The sequence below is a fragment of the Astatotilapia calliptera genome, chromosome 11 (assembly GCF_964374335.1).
Source record: "Astatotilapia calliptera chromosome 11, fAstCal68.1, whole genome shotgun sequence".
NCBI classification, from domain to species: Eukaryota; Metazoa; Chordata; class Actinopteri; order Cichliformes; family Cichlidae; genus Astatotilapia; species Astatotilapia calliptera.
Window position 1 is genome coordinate 3425690 of NC_137432.1, and position 19223 is coordinate 3444912.

General features: G+C 42.5%; 1 protein-coding gene across 5 annotated transcripts in view; it reads right to left on the reverse strand.

The window, feature by feature from the left end:
• The window catches only part of cdk14 (cyclin dependent kinase 14), a 233986-nt gene that overhangs the window by 66553 nt on the left and 148210 nt on the right, over positions 1 to 19223 (reverse strand). For all 5 annotated transcript variants that reach the window (XM_026184457.2, XM_026184458.2, XM_026184459.2 and 2 more), the window contains 2 exons: positions 11031 to 11094; positions 6627 to 6675 (listed from right to left, as the gene is read on the reverse strand). In XM_026184457.2, coding sequence (XP_026040242.1) covers positions 6627 to 6675; positions 11031 to 11094 — 113 coding nt within the window. The remainder of the gene's footprint in view (positions 1 to 6626; positions 6676 to 11030; positions 11095 to 19223) is intronic.

Here is a 19223-nt window from a genome sequence, read left to right on the forward strand (position 1 = left end):
AAGCATGTGCTGTAACGATATATATCACAATATATTCTTTTCTTCTGTATAACGTATTTTCCACACTATAAAGACTTAAAATCCTTTAATTTTCTCAAAAATCGAGAGTGCCCCTTATGTATGAATTCTGGTTGTGCTTACTAACCTCGAACCGATTTGGGCAGAAATCTGTTAAAAAATGTTTTAGTACAACTTTGGTAACCCGCACTGCTTGATGGATCGTCAGAGCATTACGGCTGCCGTAGTGAGGAGCTTCGCGGAGTAATCTGGGTCCAAAACTCCGTCAGCTTCAGGTCCCAAAGTCAAACGAACATTGAGAGTTAAAAACGGTCTAAATTCTTTCATCTTTAATAAAATCATCAGCGTTGCTGCTTTACCAGGTGTAACAATTAAGTTTTACATCCATGAAAACAGAATTTATTAAATTTAACGGAGTTAGAAGTTAACAGGAAGTTAGCTCGCTAGTTTCCACCTAAACATTTCATACCATGTTCTGAGAGATTTTTGAAACTAATTCAAACGTACAGCTCTGCTACCACTTCCAACATAAATGAAGACAGAAAACTAAACAGCAGTGGCGTTTGCAGGTTACTGAAGTTGGACTACCTGGTTTATAATGTTGTGCTACGTGATTGCTAGCTAACAGCTATGTTAGCATAACATTAGCTGGAGGATGAACGCCAACTTTTTTCCACTTGATAAAAGTTAACGTGAGTGATTCTGGTGGTCAGGGACAAATGCAATCGCATAGCAGGATGCTGTACACGGGGCAAACTTCAGTCAGGAGAACAACTGAGATCATTCATCCACAATACGAGGTTAGTTATTAATATACTGCAACAACATGGGAACAGAGCAGCTGCGAGAGAATTCAGCATTAATGAATCAATGTTACGGAAGTGGAGGAAGCGCAGTTTTTGGCTTTCCCCATGTTTCAAAAGTGCTTCATCTCTTTGCTGTGACTGTCGCCCGCCATAATTTGCAGATGATAATGGTTGTAGCCGCTGCGATGCTTTCGACCAAAACAGGTGCAGCTTGATGACATCATCAACATGTGCTATCGCGGTAGAGCGATATAGTATCTCTATCGTTGGCCAAATTTATATCGTTTCTATCGTATATCATTTATATCGCCCACCCCTACCGATAGTCCAATCAGAGGAGGCGCTTGCAGATCTGCCTATTGCAGATCTATATATCATCCCCACCTCCAGTTTCACTAAAACTGAAAAATTGATATAATTAGCCTGGATGTAAACAGGGGACACTAATTTATATTACTGTGAGGTTAATATGACCATGTCCCAAACTTGCAGCTGGAATGATAAACTCTACTGCATTAAAAACAAATCTTCCAGTGAAACCTTATGAACGTGCCTTTGTTTAGTCGCAGTCTGTAAGTGAAGCTGGATTCAGGTGTTGTCTTTTCTCTGCAGGCGCACAGAGTGCAGGCACATAGTTGTTGGTGTGAAGTCTCCTGGATATCAGTATGTTGGCCTTTGAAAGCTGCTGATGCATGGTAGGTGTGCATTCCTTTCTGCTATTGCTGCCAACTTAGCTGAGCGAACGAGCCAACATCTGCATTAAGATCGATAGTGTCTCCTGTGGCTATCAAACAGATCTAGGTGATGACACATTCACAGCAGGCTGAGGCATTCCTTCTTCACTGGAGCATGGCAAGTGCTTTTTCATGGTAATCCATCAAAATAACTACAGGAAGGACTTTCGAGAAGCGAGGGCGAGGAGACCACCTGCCTCTATTGTCTCGTCACCACAACTGAAAGTAGCAGAGGAGACCTTTCATCTCGGCCACTCGGAGCTGTTTAGGTAGAAAGCTTTTGTGTTTTTTGTCTGAAGAATTTCTATGAAATGCTTTCACCATGTCTGACTAATTTAATGACGAGATTGTTGAATAAAAACCAAGTGTGAAGGCAGCAACACATGACCAAACAGGCCCCAGTGCAACTGATCTGAGGATAGTAGTAGTAGTTTTCCACCTCACTTTTCGTTTAATAAAGTAATTGTAGTACTCCGTGGTGAGTTTTACCACTGGCATATACTCCTGCTTATACTTAGTCTGTGCACATCGCAGCAACCTCATGCACAAAGACTACCCATCCATGTTCCTTTAGTACCTACAGACCATCATTTAAATGTCAAAGCCAGCCTGGGTTTTTATGTGTACCCCATCTTCTAATGCAGGGGTCTCAAACTTTATACATAAATATTTAAATAACAGATCTGATCATCCAGTTGTTCTCCCTCTCGCCTCCAGGGGCACTGGGGTTCAACAGGTTATGTGTTTACTGTTTAATTTCTTTGTGAGGTATGAACGGCCATAAGGGAAATTTGTAGGAAAAAACTGCAAAACTTGTGCAAATACAGTTAAAAGTAAAGATTTCTGCTTGTGGTTGTTTGTGTCGAGCGGCAGATCAAACAAGAATTATAAATGGCTTCCAGCGCACGTTCAGGCCTGCGAGACTCATTTAGACACTCGATATCACTGACACGCAGACAGATGATAATTTTACGTTTTAACTCATTTATTCACTTCTCTCGACACGCTTGTCTTTAAATCGGGCTTCACGTCTCTCTGGCCCGTACCACAGAACGTCTGCCCCCCTTCCTTCTTTCACACAATGGTATGATCCCAGTGTGTCGTTGCGTGTGATTGGCCACATGGTGTGTCGCACCCCTGCCTGCATGGATTCACAGCAGGGCTGAAGTTTCGTCTCCCACGTACCGTTGGGATATTAATAATATGACATTTTTAATGGGCCAGATGTGGCCCGCGGGCCGTACGTTTCACACCCCTGCTTCCAACAGGATAATGCACCATGTCACATGTTCAAATCATCTCAAACTGGCCAATCAGACATCAGCAGTCACCAGATATAAACTCAAACCTTTGGAACGGTCGAGCCACATCATGCATGTACAGATCTTTGAGGAACCACCGTCCATTTTGAATCTATGCCACAAAAAAGGTCTGACGAGGTGTAACTAATGAAGTGTCCGCTGAGTGTATTTTTAGGCCCTAGCAGCAGTTGGTGTGAAGTGAGGAAAAGATCTGGTTTACATTTCATTTGCATTTCAACAAAAACCTTTCATTTCAAAGCTGCTGTTGTTGCTGCGACCTGACCACAGCGCCGTGTTTTGTACTCTTGTCACCTGTGACACAGACTTTAAATGCAGTGCTTTAACAAAAACTTTGCCTCTGGCCTTTGGGGGAAACAACTGTACTACAATACACGTCAAAGCACACAAACACATAAAACCCCCATAGACACAGATTGATTTCCTGTCCATCAGCCGTCCGCATTTTCACAGCTGGAAGAAAAACAGTGCAGCAGAGAAAAATGGCTGATGGAAACCAGAAACACAGAGAGCACGAGGGGGTGAGCCAAGTCTCAGGGCAGGACATAGCGAGTTCATATCGAATTCACCGTTCCCTGGACTGTGATGAAAGGCAGTTGAGAGGAAGTGATGGCCATTAACATTCCACCTCACTTTCTTTCTGCAAATTTTTATTTCCTCCTGGACTCGAGAAAATCAGGAGACTGGGAGGGACCGAGGAATCCACCGCAGCTAACATTTATGTCTGCTTTTCATTTGTCCTCGGATGCTTCAGTTCACTTCTTTAACCTCCTAGGACCTGGCGTCCACATATGTGGACATCACATTTTGGGTTATCTAGACCAAAATACTCAATTTTGCCTGATATCCACTTACAAGGACATTATCCTGCTACTGTTCTATCAACATTTTAAACGAATATCTTCATATGTGGCTCTGATTTTTCTTAAAAACAAAAATAAAGTAAAAAAAAAAATCTGGTAATTCTTTGTTTTTACATTCATCGGGTCCCAATCAGCCCGAATAGCAAAGAGAAATTAAAAATGCTGCAGTGGAAGAGTTCGGGTCTCAGGAGGTTAAAGGATCCTTCTATTAAAATCATTATACTCTACATTAGTTGCTTTCAAATCAAACCCATCCAACTGAAATACTTACTCTGAGAACTTGTGGATCAACTCTTTGATATTTGGATCCTAAAGTAAGCCTCTCAGAAACACGTCGAATTTCATACCATATAAAACACCAACCAGCCAATGAGCAATTAACTGTAAGTGTTGGGGTCAAACTGATATCCCCAGCTGATGTTACAACCCAGCGTATAAGCTTAAAATCCCAAGTGTTTCAGTTACTAATCAGTTTATATTATGAACCCTTTCATGCATGAATTATGACAACCTCAATCAGGATTTTTATCCATCTTTAGGCATGAAAAAAAGATTTTTGAACTTCATTTTTTTAATGTACTTTTCAAAGAGTTTGTTACATGTCCACTTAGGTGGACAACAGACGTTCTGACTTATGAATTTAGTATGGAGTGGCACATCAGTGTTCAACGTAGTGGTTTATGTGCAAGTATACCATCAACACTGACACAAATACACTCTAAAAAGTAATTCAGAGGCTTAGTAAATATCACTATAAATATAAGTTAGATGAGCCTGATAGACTCTGTGAATATCCTTTTAGTAATTATTTGAGTTTGATGAGCTGAAATAAATGTCTAAAATGTTAACATATGTGTTTGTGTTAATTAAGGTATTTATTTACATTTATCTCAGACAAAAAATTCAGTATGTGGTTCACAGAATACCTTCTTTGCATGTGCCTAATATTTCTGTTTAAAATTGAATCTAAATATTTGAGAATTATGTATCTATACTCATCAGTATCTTGTTCTAAAATCATTAATTATTCAAATCAATATTATTTATTGTCAGCAACTACAACTGAAAAGTGTAAGTAAAACACGATAACGTGGAGTAATTGAGTACCATGAGCCTTTGTTTTGTTCATTTTGTTTTTTAAATACTCTGAGCGTTTGTGTTTGCACTCCTGGTTTGACATTCATCCTTCAGGTATGTGAGGCTTTGAGCTAAAAGGGGAAAGGCTCTTGTCTTTTTAGTGCTTGTTTATTTCGAGTTATTGCCGTGTTTATGAAAATACATTTTTCATTTGGAAAAATGTTAACATGTGGTCATTTTTCATACATGTATTATGAAACACACGACTACATATCAGTTGGTCTGGTTTAGACTTAGACTACCAGTGAAATATAATAACATTCATATTTGAATGTTAGTATTAAGTACAATTTTGATTACGTTCAGTTTACAATATTAAATAAATGGAACAAAAATATATCTATATTTCATGTTTGTGTAACAACTACAATTATTCATTTCAACTTCATATGTTTAAGCTTTAGTTATTCAATTGATCAAGTATATTGAACAGATTTGACTGGTTTAAAAATGTAAAAATGTCAGTTTTAGTTTTTAGAGTGACAAGAAAACAGCCGTTGAATAGCTGTCCACTGTAGTGCCCACTACGTGTGAAAGGGTCGATATTAATTTGGGGGTAAAATGTATAACTGCAGCCAGGAGAACACGACGGCGTGGAGCATGAAATAAGTGCTGCAGGGATGATGTTTTGTATGTCATCCCAGACGTTAGCATCACTGTGGCCCACTTGCTTCTGCATTATCGTGTAACATTAGCTTCACATAAGGAGAAATAACAGTTTGAAGCATGAATACACATCGTCAGAAGTAAAACAGCAACATTAGGATCTAAAGTAAATGAGACCATTGAGGTAGAAGTCAGCGTCATCACCACGAAACGTTTGTATTTTGTATCATACGACATTAAATGTCCTCAACGATGTCTGTACTCTCTCTGATCCACTTGTTAACAAATGCATATTATATGAGAAACTGTGAAAACATGTAAGGGTTACACTGAATAAAGACATCTAACCAAGAACTCATCCAGAAAGATCAGTGATTTGAAGATGAGGGAAGCAGAAGCTGAAAAACCATTTCCAGGTTTTAGGACTTACTGTCCAAAGATAAAAATCCAAGTGTAAATTCGAAACTAACTCCCTGGTTTTCATGTCCTGGCACTAAAGAGCACACACTGAGGGCATGTTTTCTAGCTTTGAATCTTGTTATTGACAGTTATCATTATAAAATAAAATACACTGATGCAGATGACTCTGGCGATAATTCATACAGCGGCAGAATGTTTGGCACATCATGGGAAGTAATTTGTGGCAGATTCTTTACTTTCCAGATTAGAGGCGCAGCAGATTCTCTGGGGATTAAGGATGACCTGTGTAATTATTCCAAATCACAGGAGGCACGCAGGTCTTAGCGTCCTGTGTGATGACGGCTTTAGTTAGTGACGACGAATCTTCGTTCCAGCAGCTATACTTTGTGATTGTAGCTGAATAGACAGCTGGAGTTTTATAGAAATCACTTCCCTGCTGCTTATTTCAAATTCCCTCTGGAAAACAGTCACACTCCCCTTTTGCCCGCCGTTGTCTCCACTCCAGATGTACGCCTGGGGCAAACAGTGGCACACATCTGGGAGAAGCCCTGACTGCCAAGCCCTGCCCTTTTCCTGCCTGATGTCGCACAACACAAGTCACACATATGATGTTGCAGTAATGCTGCATGCAGGCTTGTACACACACACACACACACACACACACACACACACACACACACACACACACACACACACACACACACACACACACAGCTCACTTACTTATTCCAAGCTTGTCTGAGCTTCTTTGCGCTGTACACTGTAAAGCGGTCTGCAACGAGAAAAAAACAACAAGCAATTAAATGGCTGCACTAAGAGCTGCTGCTGGGTTAATGACACACACCTGCTAAAACACCTTCAAACCAAACTTCTACGTGCACGTCTCAGCAAATTACGAGACATAGATGCTGCAATAATTAATTGCAAACTACGATTTTTCAAATAGTGGCAGGGCCTTAGCTTAGCCTCACAGAGAAGGCCGCCTAGTTTCAGATCTTCCCTTGTGTTAATTGGCTGCTAATCTCCACCCAGCACAGCTCACTGCTGCAGTGTTGCTATTGTGTTTCTGTCTTTTTCAAATCGGGCCATTTTCACTTCCATATTTTTATTCTTGGATTCTACTAGAGTAGTTCTGCAAGATTCAAATCAAAATAATAAAAAAGAAATAAACATAACCTCGGTGCTTTTAGTTCCTATTGCTTTAAGGCAGCTCCCTTTTGATTGGCTACCTCTTAGATTTGGACACATAGCAGGGGCTGTTTATCTTTGATGATCATGTCCTATAGAGACACACGTCAAAAGAAACTGCATCAAACTGAGCATTTGCGGTATAAAAATGGCAGTAAAACATCTCAAAACCTGCAAAAAGATATATTTTGGTAAAGCAAGTACTTTGAATCGGTTAGTGCTGCAGTAACTAGCTTGTCAGACTTTAACTGCAGCGTCATGTGAACCACAATCAAAAGCTTAAATACATTTAGTTTGGGATCCATCTCAATCTTCTTTGGTTCTCTGGCTCTGCAGGCAGCACCTCATCCGGAAATACATTTTTCGGTCCCACATTTTAAAACCAAAGCTAACAGTTTGCCACAAAGGCAAGTTCCTGCATTATACAATCACACTCATGAAAAGTGCAAACACAAATATACATGCAATGTTGTACAAAGCTGGCCTGTCACTGTAAGTTATACCTTCAACACTGTGCTCCTCAGACTGAGCTGTGCCGGACAGTTCACCGGATCATCTTAAAGGAATGCAGCCACAGTCAATGTAATTAATTCTTTGTCTGAAATCTTAAAAATGTGTGCTGTAGTGAAGGCCTGCGACGACCAGGCAAAACAGCTTAATGTTATCACACAAAGTGTTGCTTTGTGTATTAGTTTGAGGACTGGAAAATGAATGAAATCCTCTTGAGCAATGCAGTGTGAACTATGTGCCTCTGCTGCAAGGCCAAACCACATTAAATTGTCATATTTGCAAGAGGAGTTTGGTGAAGCAGTGTCTGCGTGCTTCTGCAGCTATGATCGCTATGCTGTGAATGTGTGAAGGCTCAGCGCTCTTCTCTTAATTATAGCCAAAACTGCCATGTTGGCGTGCAGTCAGCTACTGTACAAGCTAGCCAGCCACCCAGTGAGCTAGTCCGTCTGGACTCCCACACTGTTGGCCTGATCCAGCTAGCCTGCAACCAGACAGCCTGTTCCAGCATCAGCCTGCAGCTTGCAAGACAGCCAGCAGTGGGTCCTGTCGCCCAGGCTGGTGTCAGGTGCGCCGGCGTGAGCTGACCAGAGCTCGCTGAGCACCAGGGGAGACGGCTCCAGCTATCAGCAGGAGGAGGGGTGGAGCCAGGCTGTGCTGGTAAAACATGCATGCTTCAAAATAGTCATAATTTTGGATATTTCGAGCATACTGGTGCAAATGTTAGTCCTTTCTTTAAATACCACAAAACATGATTATTGAAATGTATTCATTAATATGTCAGAATCACAGCTCAAATCAACCAGAACCTTCATTATACTGTGTCTGAGGTGTTGGTCAGACTGTCTGCATGTTTGTACCTGTGTGCACTGTGCAGCTGTGTTGCAGGTTTTATATGCGCCCTCCCTTCAAGGTTTCATTTTCAGATACGCAGTCTGAGCTGGACCATGACTGAGACCAAGAGCGGCGGGAGGCAGCTAAAGGGAGATATGGCTGGAAGTGAGGAAGTATCTGTGGAACCTTTTCATTCCCACAAAAATGTGGAAAAAAAAGCGGCGCCTTCACTCAAGGCCAAGCCGCAGCATCGTGTCTGAAAGTGCAGCGATGTATTCAGGTTGGAGCGGGACAGAAAAGAAAGACAGGAAGGTGCTGCAGAATTTATGTGGAAGTAACAGAGAAATATGTGACGGATCCTCGGCACAGCAGTCGTGTGTTTTTGGACAACGGGCGGCTGAGAGGAGCTCAGTCCTGCTGAGGAAACTCTGCAGACTGACGCAACACTGCCACCTGCTGCTCACTGCAGCCTCAGACATGTAGACGCTCGTTTGTATCTATACGTTTCAAATACTGCAAAAAATCAAAGTCAGTAACAGATTTTTATTGTTACAAACCTAAAGAAAAATACTCAAGTAGTTTGTCTTTGCATCTGTCTTCACACTTTAATCACAGACCTAACTCTTTACCACTCAGTGTGTCAGCAGAGACTGGTTTTGTTTCAGCACCATCCACTGCTGGTCTGCACACAATATCTCCACAGAGCCACTGCAGCTACTCAGCTGTGATTTCCATTATATTTGTTTTAATGAGCTCTGCTAGTGATCTGCTTTATTCATATGTCCATCTCTTTATCTGCTTATGTCGGCTAGCCTGTCATTCAGTTTTGTGAAAGTGTTAGCATACAACACAATATCATTCAGATTATGGAGGCTATAGCTGTAGTATAACACCTGCTATCATTAAGGATTACCGTTCTCCTGCTGTGGTTCATCTTTTGGGCACTTCTTCTTTGATCCTCCAGTTTCCTCTGATTTTTTAAGGACACACCTACTAAGACTTCTTAAGTTTTTTTGCTAGTAACTCTTAAGAATCATCTTGTTGGGGCTATTTCATGGATGACAAACTGTGTTATTGTTGAAACAACATGCTGCTAATAACAAAGTACCTAAAGATTGTCTAAAATCAGTTTATGCCGTGAGCACGTTTTTACCTAAAGTGATTAATAAATGAGAGAAACAACCAAGCAAACACAAATCCTCTAAAACTGGTCAGATACAAAGCCTAGAAAATGAGTAAAAAAACAGTCGATGTCCAAAGAAAAACATGAACTTTATTCCTGCCACAGTGTAGATTAGAAGATTTCAGATTAGACCTGAAGTGCACTTCCAGGAGATTATAGTTCAATTTCTCCCTTGTGCTTAAAAACTGCTCCTGCATTATCCTCAGGTTGTAATTGATGTGCACTCAGAGGCATTACAGGGCTTCACAAGCGTCTCACTTTTTCCCGTGTTTGTTGAGAGCGCAGCCACAAGAAGCCCTGAACATGCACTCGTCATATGAAGAGACGCGGCGCTCGCAGGCTGGAGCCAGCCAAAGCCGGGCATGTGTGTACATTTGTGTGGGTGAGACAGCAGCACAGCTGTGCAACACAGTGTGCGAGAGGCTAACAAGAGCCAACTGTCGCTGTGGCCACAGGATGCAAAGTCACATTAGTATGGGTTGTATGTGCATGTGACCACGAAAGCCACCCCAGTAGGTTTCTAATTGGCCACTGGAGATAAGAGGCTGGGTCACATACTGTAGCTTTGTGATGCCTCACTACCCCGAACCCTCGCGCTAACCCTCTTGATGTCCATCCTTGCCTGTCCCCTGTTCTCAGCTCCAGCTCTTCTGCAGTCCCTCTATTCATGTCCTATCTAAAAAGCCCTAATGAGCTCCCAGAAGGCATGGCTGCCACCCCCTCTTCTGCTGCTGGTGCACTAATGGGGTACAGTGAGCTTTTGGTAGGTGGCAGTGTTGCCTCATATTCATGATAAGCTTTGGAGTTCTGAGAATGCACACAACAGCGTGACAACCAAGTCGCAACAGCTTCTGCGGCTTTCCTCAAAACCTGGACACTAAAATGTGATCTTGTTATCTGTCGTTCTGATTCTGTAGACTGAAGAGTTAGCAGGACACCTGCTTTCAGTCAGCAGCACCGGCATTGATATCGATATTATCGATATTTGGATCAATCTGCCCGCCCCGTCAGTCAGAATTAGATAGCCTAAAGTGTTAGCATAGAGGCTATCTTTAACCGCACACCAAACAACTAAAGATACTAATGACAGTAAAATTTATGCATAGCGGCAGTATTATAGCATCTATTACATAGATACGGTTTCAGGCTAACTCTTTAGCATCTTGTTAGATTTTATTGTACAAAGTGTTGATGCCTGTGCAAAAGCAAGCTGTATGCTAACAGCAGCCATACAATGGTCACAACAAATGGCCTCAGTCCTCCTCCAACACTCTCCTTTGTTTTTATGTGATCTATGTATCTTCAGGGTAGCACTGCTACAACATCAGACTTACACCACAGAGACAGAGTTAATCATGCATGCCATGATTTTTGCCAGTGTGTATATTAAAACTATACGAAGATCTGGTAATTACCTGGTTTAAAGTGAGGCAGGGAGTTAACACCAGGCCACATATCCTCAGAGGGAGTGCCAAGGACCTGAAACAGACACAAAGAAGGAAAAGTGATGATTAGGATCATGTTAACCTGACGGAGAATGACGCACATGTTCTTTATAAGCATTTGCATCATATCTGTTTTAACTGCAAATATAACAGGTTACTTTGTGGTTAAACACTATATAAAGTATTACAGCTGACTGCTGATGTGAGTTCACATGATAAACTTCCAGTACAAAGGCGTCTCCTTTCTTTGGCAACAGTCACGATAAGTGCATCTTTTCTGGGAAATGGAGCTCTCACGCACACAACCTGGCTTTAGGGTGATCGAATACAGAGCAGCGGACATGCCTTTGACGTGATCCATCATACCATAACAACATAATAGCTTCCAGATTGCCCGCTTGGTCTGATCTACAACAAACTCATATGGTAGAAGTGTGGAACTGCTGCATGTCTCGTCCCTCCGTGCAAACACACAGTGTAGGTGCACTGTGGGATAAATTAGTTTCAGATGACAGACAAAGAAAAGCAAAAATTGAGTGTCTCTCCACAACTTTATGTGATTAAACAGCTGATGATGCTTCGCCCATTCCTTTGACTCGGGTGTGTCGCTTTAGTGACTCAGATTCTCAACAGTTCCAAAACACAACAAGACAAATGATGTGCTTAAAAGGACAATATTTTATTTAATCAAGAAAATCAAAAGCATTTCTAAAAGGTCTGGAGCTTGTGTGTGGACATTAACGCTTTAGTCTAGTTGCAATAATAGAAACGTCCACCAGACGGCAGTAGGGGACCATAAAGCAGCCTGGAGTGGAACTTGAGGAAAGGTGGTTCCACACTGAACTTCATTAAAAATGTTTCACCGTTGCATTTTTAAATGTGTTTGGAAGCAATGTTCACACAAGGTAAGACTCTGGCTAAGAACAGAAGGGAGTACACTGACTGCTTCATCGCTGAAAGCAGTACAAAATCCTTCAGTTAGTCCTCACCACTGACCTCCATCGTTAGATCTGTCTTCCACTAACGCTAGATTGGTGAGCATCACCTGAAAACTGCACTTCCCCCTGATAGAAGCTGTCAGAGAATGGATTTCTATGAGCGTGATCATGATAAGATGGGTGGGTGGGTTTAGCAGGACATGAGGTCGTGAGTGTTAGAGGGGTGACTGAGGGGCCACGTGACAGGATCTGAGTTTGGCTGGCAGAGCTGGAGTCATTTTGCATTATTGATGTATCAGTTCTGTGGCCTTTGAAGTGGAGAGGGAGAGCTGGGTGGAGGGCTGGATGTGAATGTCAGAGTCTTTATGAGGACATCATGCCGGGGAAGCAGACGAGCAGCAGCACAGCTCAGGGTCTAGTCAGTCATCCGTGAGCTCGCTTAACACTTCTCCGTGGTGGTCCCTCAACCAGATGATCAATAACCCCCAATGAACAATGAACACAGTACAGCTAATGTGCTATAACAATAATGAGCATGAGATGAAAGTGTGTGATGGTTGTAGGGTGGTCGATGGAGGACACGCTGATCGAAAACTGTTTAAGACTTGCTACAATCTCATAGTCTGCAGATCGTCTCCAGTTCACAGATCTTGTTGTTAAGCTATCAATACAGCTGTTTCACCACATAGTAGTCATGTTTTACTTTTTAACTCTTTAATGGTGATGATGACGTGTGACTTCATCACTGCCACTGTGCACGACGATGCTCTTTTAAAGACAATAGACCACATGTGTGCACAGCTTCACGGCTCTCGGGCACATTCTAAGCTCAGTCTTAATGTGATGACACAAGCAAAAATGGAACAAAGGAGGTCAGTCACAAGGACCTACTACTTTCGCTCCAAGGCTTTTCCAACTTCAGCGCAGAGATGGATGTTTTGGACAAATAACGGCTGCTTGCTTCCTGTGGGGCACAATCCCCCCTCTGTATGTCCCACATGGGAAAATAAAACCCCACACCCCTCCATCTTTGCTCAGGCAGTAGATTGCCATGCCTGCACATATAGAGTAATGGATATATGAAACAGCCTGCTGAAATGGAGGACGGGATAATCCATCAGGGGGGGCAGGTTTGGTCTCTACACATCTCTGAATATGAGGGAATGTGTGGAGAGTGTATGGAGACAAAGACAGAGCATATAAAGAGAATCCCTGTGAGGTCACAGGTCACAACCCTGCACGCTGCACTCATACTCTGCCACACATACATATAATAAACCCCCCAGCAGCGAGGTTACAGACCACCCATTTGGCCAGACACAAACAGTATGTCTGACCTTCACACAGCGACGCTCTTAATTCTGTTCATGCTGCCAGACAGAATGAAGAGGTTAGAGAGACGTGGCGAGACAATGAACGGGTCAAACAGGCTCCTCGCAGTGAACAAGACAGCTGGCATATCTGGGATGGGTTATGCTTAATTTGCGGTACAGCGTTGTGACCGTTGGGATAGATATCTGTCTATGGAGAGCCTACAGGGAGGCCACAGAGGAGCGATGCAAATGTGCACCTGTGCAGTCCAGAGTTTATCAAGAATGGGAGAAACATCGGAGAGAAAAACATCAGAGAGTGCAGAGGACGCTTTTCAGTGGTTCTCATTGAACGTTAGGACCTCGCTATTCGCAGTGGTTGGCTGATGAACCAACAACGGCACAAGCCAGCGTCGCCCACACTGCAGTAGCACCACATACTTTCCCACGGCTCCCTGTTTCAGCCCACAAAGCCGAACAGCGTGTGGCTCACTGTGGATGATTCTGTGTGTACGTCCAACACTGGATCAAGAGCAGAATTTACAGGAGAAGCACAGAAAAACAACAAAAACAACCTCTGATGGTTTGCACACTGCCCCCTGGTGACAGTAAACAGCTACAACATGTAAAGGACTGAGCGGTGTCTGCAGGCTGTTTGTCCTAAAGCAGCTGATTTGTTTCAGTCAGTTTCTCCATGGGTCACACTCAGAAAACATTTCCCATAATGTGAACTTAGTATCATAAAAGGATCAGCCATGTCTTCTAAAATCAAAATCTCCATGCCGAGCAGCAGAGTATATTCTTAGACTTTCCTCTACTGAAGACCCAGGAGTGCTGATTGAAAAGTCAGACCAGGGCCAGCTGGAACTGCTGCAGAGCAGGTGTGGAAACCAGGTGCATAGTTTCATCTATCCAGAAGGGGGCGCAGGAATAATCAAACCTCAAATAAAACTGCTTTACCCAGTGCTACTGTTGCTGAATATTTATAAAACTGCAACATATGAAACTAAAAAAAGGCTGAGACTGAGTGAGCCGGAGGGCTACAAGATGCTCGTAGCCCTCCGGGCCTAATCTGTGCTACGAAAGCTAAAAACAGGATTTATTTACCTGAAATTAAGAAACGTTTAAAACAAAAGACTAAATATAACCTGGCTTCTTGCAGTTAATGTGAATTAGTTCAGATTCTGATATCACAGTGATATACTGCAGAGTACAGTGTGTGTGTGTGTGTGTGTGTGTGTGTGTGTGTGTGTGTGTGTGTGTGTGTGTGTGTGTGTGTGTGTGTGTGTCCATCCCGACTGGGAAACGATTGCTTCTGCTGCTCTTAGTGTCAGACATGCTATGTGTGTCAGTGCTGTAAATGAGATATCTTCCTCAGTATTGCTGGATGCGAGAAACAGTCCAGTTTGTGAGTGTTAAAGTGTTACTCAGGTTAAACAACAAACACAATGATAAAAATATCATCATAAAATGATGTGGAGGCGATCTCATTTTCCATTTACTGTTTGTAGTGTTTTTGTGTGGACTATAAGATTTATAATCTGCAGCATAATTACAGGTTATAATATAACATTAAAGATAAAAAAAGTTAAAAAGTTAAAAGGTTTTCTTATTTGTTATCCCCAGTTTAAGTTTTCATGTTGAAAGTGTTGATTTCTCCCATCATGCTGCACATCATGCCTCTCATCCCCAATGGATCCGACAGCATGCCCAGCAGATTGGACCTAACTTTTTGCTGTTGTTACTGTAGAGCAGCGGTCCCCAACCCCCGGGCCTCGGACCGCTACCGGTCCGTGAGTCGTTTGGTGCCGGGCCGCGAGAGTTGAGGCTCAGGTGTGAAATGTATGATTTTCAGGGTTTTTATCGGTTTTCAGCGTTATTTGGTTAACGTTTTGATCGTTAACTCGGTTTTCCTGGGTCTTTTACATGTGTTATGAATAAATCTTCTTTTTTTCTGTACCGGTACTAGTTTTATTTTGTTGTATTTATCCGCGACACCTTAAAGGCCGGTCCGTGAAAATATTGTCGGGCATAAACCGGTCCGTGGCGCAACAAAGGTTGGAGACCGCTGCTGTAGATCCTTCCACCAAAGGATGTGAATTTATTACAACGTCACAAAGTCCCCAAAAATACAGTATAGTGTCACCATTCTAGTGTTCTAGCATAGACCCGTCACAGGTTTGAGAGCGAGCTTCTCCTGTCAGCCACCCTGACACCTGCAGACAACAAGCACATCTGTAAAATCCAGAAACCTTTTCCTCCAGTACAGCAACACAACACAGTGCAGTGATACCATAACTGTCAACTGAGTATTATGCAAGATAACATTTACCCTTAAAAGCTGCTCCAACTCCACCGCTCCTATCCTGCCTCTCTATTCATCTGGAAATGTGTTTCTGACTAGAAGGAATGTCGATGGTCACAAATCGCACGGGGAAAAAACCTGATCAAATGGGAAGACTGAAACCTTTTGCCTTCTGGTCCTTACCTCTCTGACCAGACTGAGTCCCCCTATTACTTTTATTGAAGTTGTTTTATTCTACTAATGGTACAGTACTTTTAGCCAATGGGTGGTATTTTTAAATGTGCTTAGAAATAAACGTGTATGAAAAAAAACAGACACCACCCAAACCAAGAAGTATGGAACTTTATCCTGCGTCCTCCTGTTCCTAGAGATTCGGGGGAGGTCAATCCTTTAATCCACGTTAAGCACCGGCACTGACCCCAGTACAGGATTCATCCCACTCCCACCTCCTCCACTTTCCCTTCCTTGCTCTCTGCCATTGTCCTAAAGTTGACCCCAGCCTTCATCTTCTCCTCTGCTCCAAAACCCCAAGTCTCACCCCTGGCTCCTCTCCATCCCTGGTCACGGCCAAGCAGATTGGGGTCACCTCCAGGCAGGGGTCAAATGGATCAGAACCAGAGCCAAGTGGATCAGCTGTCTCCCACTGCGCCGGGGTGGAATGTGTTCAGTAAGCCCTGGCTATCCTGTCTGGGTTTCAGCAGATGGATGCTCATGTCACAGGCACAGCGGCTGGTGGTGAAATGGCATTATTTATCTCCCCAGCAGCCTCCCGCTCTCTCCTGAGAGTAGATCAGCTCACATGTGCACCGGCTTACACTTCATAGCAGGAACACACTCAAAATAAACAGGCCTCTGGACACCATGCGGCGCCTTTGCACTGCTGTAATGAACTCCTTCACAGCTGTTCTGTGTGGAACCATGTTCAAACGGTTCAAAGGGTTCCACTGACTGCCAATGATGTTATAAAGGTTCCTTACAGTTCACATCTTAGTTAAAAAGCCTGAGCGCATATAAACCATGGATACAGCCGAAATCATGTCACTCAACACTGTGGCGATGTTCAAAATCATGAGCCAAAGACATTTGGCTTTTTGTTCATTGGCCACTTGGATTTTTTAAATCTGACTGTGACCCGTGAGAGGTGGAAGTGACTGAAGAGGGGAGGATACAATCCAAGCAACAATGGAAGGGACACGTCGACCACCAAGTAGCCACCATCTAACTCTGACTTTGGTGTGTATTTTACTCTCAGTGACCTACAGAACAACCATCGTGCTGTATTTAAGAAGACTTGAAACTAGTGATGGAGTCACATTGCTTTGTCCAGTTTTTAAGTGACGACGTATCAATCCTGCTTCCAGGTCCAAACTACTCTGTGTTTATGAAGGTTGTTGTGTTTTTAACATGTTTTAATGTTTTGTATCTTGTTCTATTTAATCTCAACAAGCCCCTAAAACAGTCAGTGATCACTGTCAGCCTCTCTCGGTTTTTATCACCACTGTTCATTTTAAAGCTCAGTTTTTAAACCCTTACGATGTAACTACAGCCCAGCAAATGCAGCAGTATATGAATGACTAACCTTCTATTGTGGATGAATAATCTCAGTTGTTCTCCTGACTGAAGTTTGGCCCGTGTATAGCATCCTGCTGTGCGATTGCATTTGTCCCTGACCACCAGAATCCGTCACGTTAACTTTTATCGAGTGGAAAAAAGTTGGCGTTCATCCTCCAGCTTCACTGTGCTAATGTTATGCTAACATAGCTGTGTCGCTAGCAATCACATAGCACATCATTATATACCAGGTAGCCCAACTTCAGTAACCTGCAAACGTCACTGCTGTTTAGTTTCCTGTCTTCATTTATGTTGGAAGTGATAGCAGAGCTGTACGTTTGAATGTTTCCAGGAACTCTCTCAGTCAGAACATGCTATACAGTGTTCCCTCGTTTATTGCGTCGTTTTAAAAATAATCCGTGATAGGTGAACTTTATTTTTTTACGATTATTATAGATGTTTTAAGGCTGTAAATCCCCTCACTACACACTTTCTACACTTTTCTCTGACAGGAATGAACATTTTCACACTTTTCTCTCTTGTTTAAACTCTCAAAGTTCAAGCCTCTGTAGAAAAATAAGTCCAGTAATTATAGAATGAAACCAAAGATCAAACCGTGTTTTCAGGCCCAGAACATGGGAATAGATCAGCTGCCAGAGGATTCAACATTAATGAATCAATGGTACGGAAGTGGAGGAAGCAAGAAGAATGAGTTGAGTGAAGTTTGACTTATTTGACTGTTTGTTAAGTCTAATTGTTGAATGTTGTCATTGTGTTTCTTAAATTTGTAAGGTCTTAGTTCAGTCTATAGGATCAAGACACTCCTTTGATCCTGACCACCTCTCCAGCCACTCTGTGCTGGGGGAGGTTTTATTGCAAATACATGCTATCTGAAAGATCTGTTTCTTGTGTTGTAAGCTTCCTGCTTTTATGATCCGTTTGGTGAGCAGGAAGTCATGCACACACACACACACACACACACACACACACACACACACACACACACACACACACACACACACACACACGACACACGACACACACACACACACACGTTCTTGCACATACATACAGGTGCTTACAGGTACACATACACACACATAGTGCCTTGTCTTAGAACCATTGGGGGGGGTTTGCTGTGTATTGTGTGAACTGTTTTCCCAATAAAAGGCAGCAAGCGGAGGCCGGATTTGGGGTCATTTTGTGGTAGGGTTCGAAGTGCGTTCCTGAGATACCGACGAGGCCTCCCTTGAAAGTAAATCGATTGATCGCTGACTGTCTTGTTTTCTTCATGATGAATAAGTCTCTAAACTAGCGGGGCTTGTGGAAACACAGACCCAACGCTGTTTTGTTTCGCTTAATGCGCCTTACAATCCTTTGACGTCGACACTGTTGTGTTTGTTACCTTCTGCTAGCGAAGATTTATGTAAATCTGACGAGCTGAACGCATTCTGTACTGTACAGGAGACACGAAACAGCGAGGCCGCGAAAAGTGAACCGCTATATAGCGAGGGACCACTGTATCACGTTTAGATGGAAACTAGCGAGCTGACTTCCTGCTAACTTCTAACTCTGTTAAATGTAATAAATCCTGTTTTCATGGATGCCTGGATGTTAAACTTCATAGTTACACCTGGTAAAGCAGCAACGCTGATCATTTTATTACAGATGAAAGAATTTAGTTTGTAATTCTCAGTGATGCCGCAGTGTTTGTTTGAAGCGGAGTTTGGCTAATGACGTCAGGCTTAAAAGACCGGATTGCTGGACACTAATGGCAACAGTAACTTACAAAATGAATAAGGTGTTGTATTAAATAAGACTTAAAACAACAACAACAACAATCTTTATTTATAGAGCACATTTAAAAGCCTTGGGCATACCAAAGTGCTTTACATAAAACAATAAAAGGTTCAAACATTGATAACGGATAAATAAAAATAACGAGTTATGTTCATAGATAAAAGCTACCAATAAGAATGACTACAGCACATGGGTAATAGCAGGATAAAAGCTGTACCACCATAATAAAAGACACCAATAGAAAGATAGGAGGGAATTA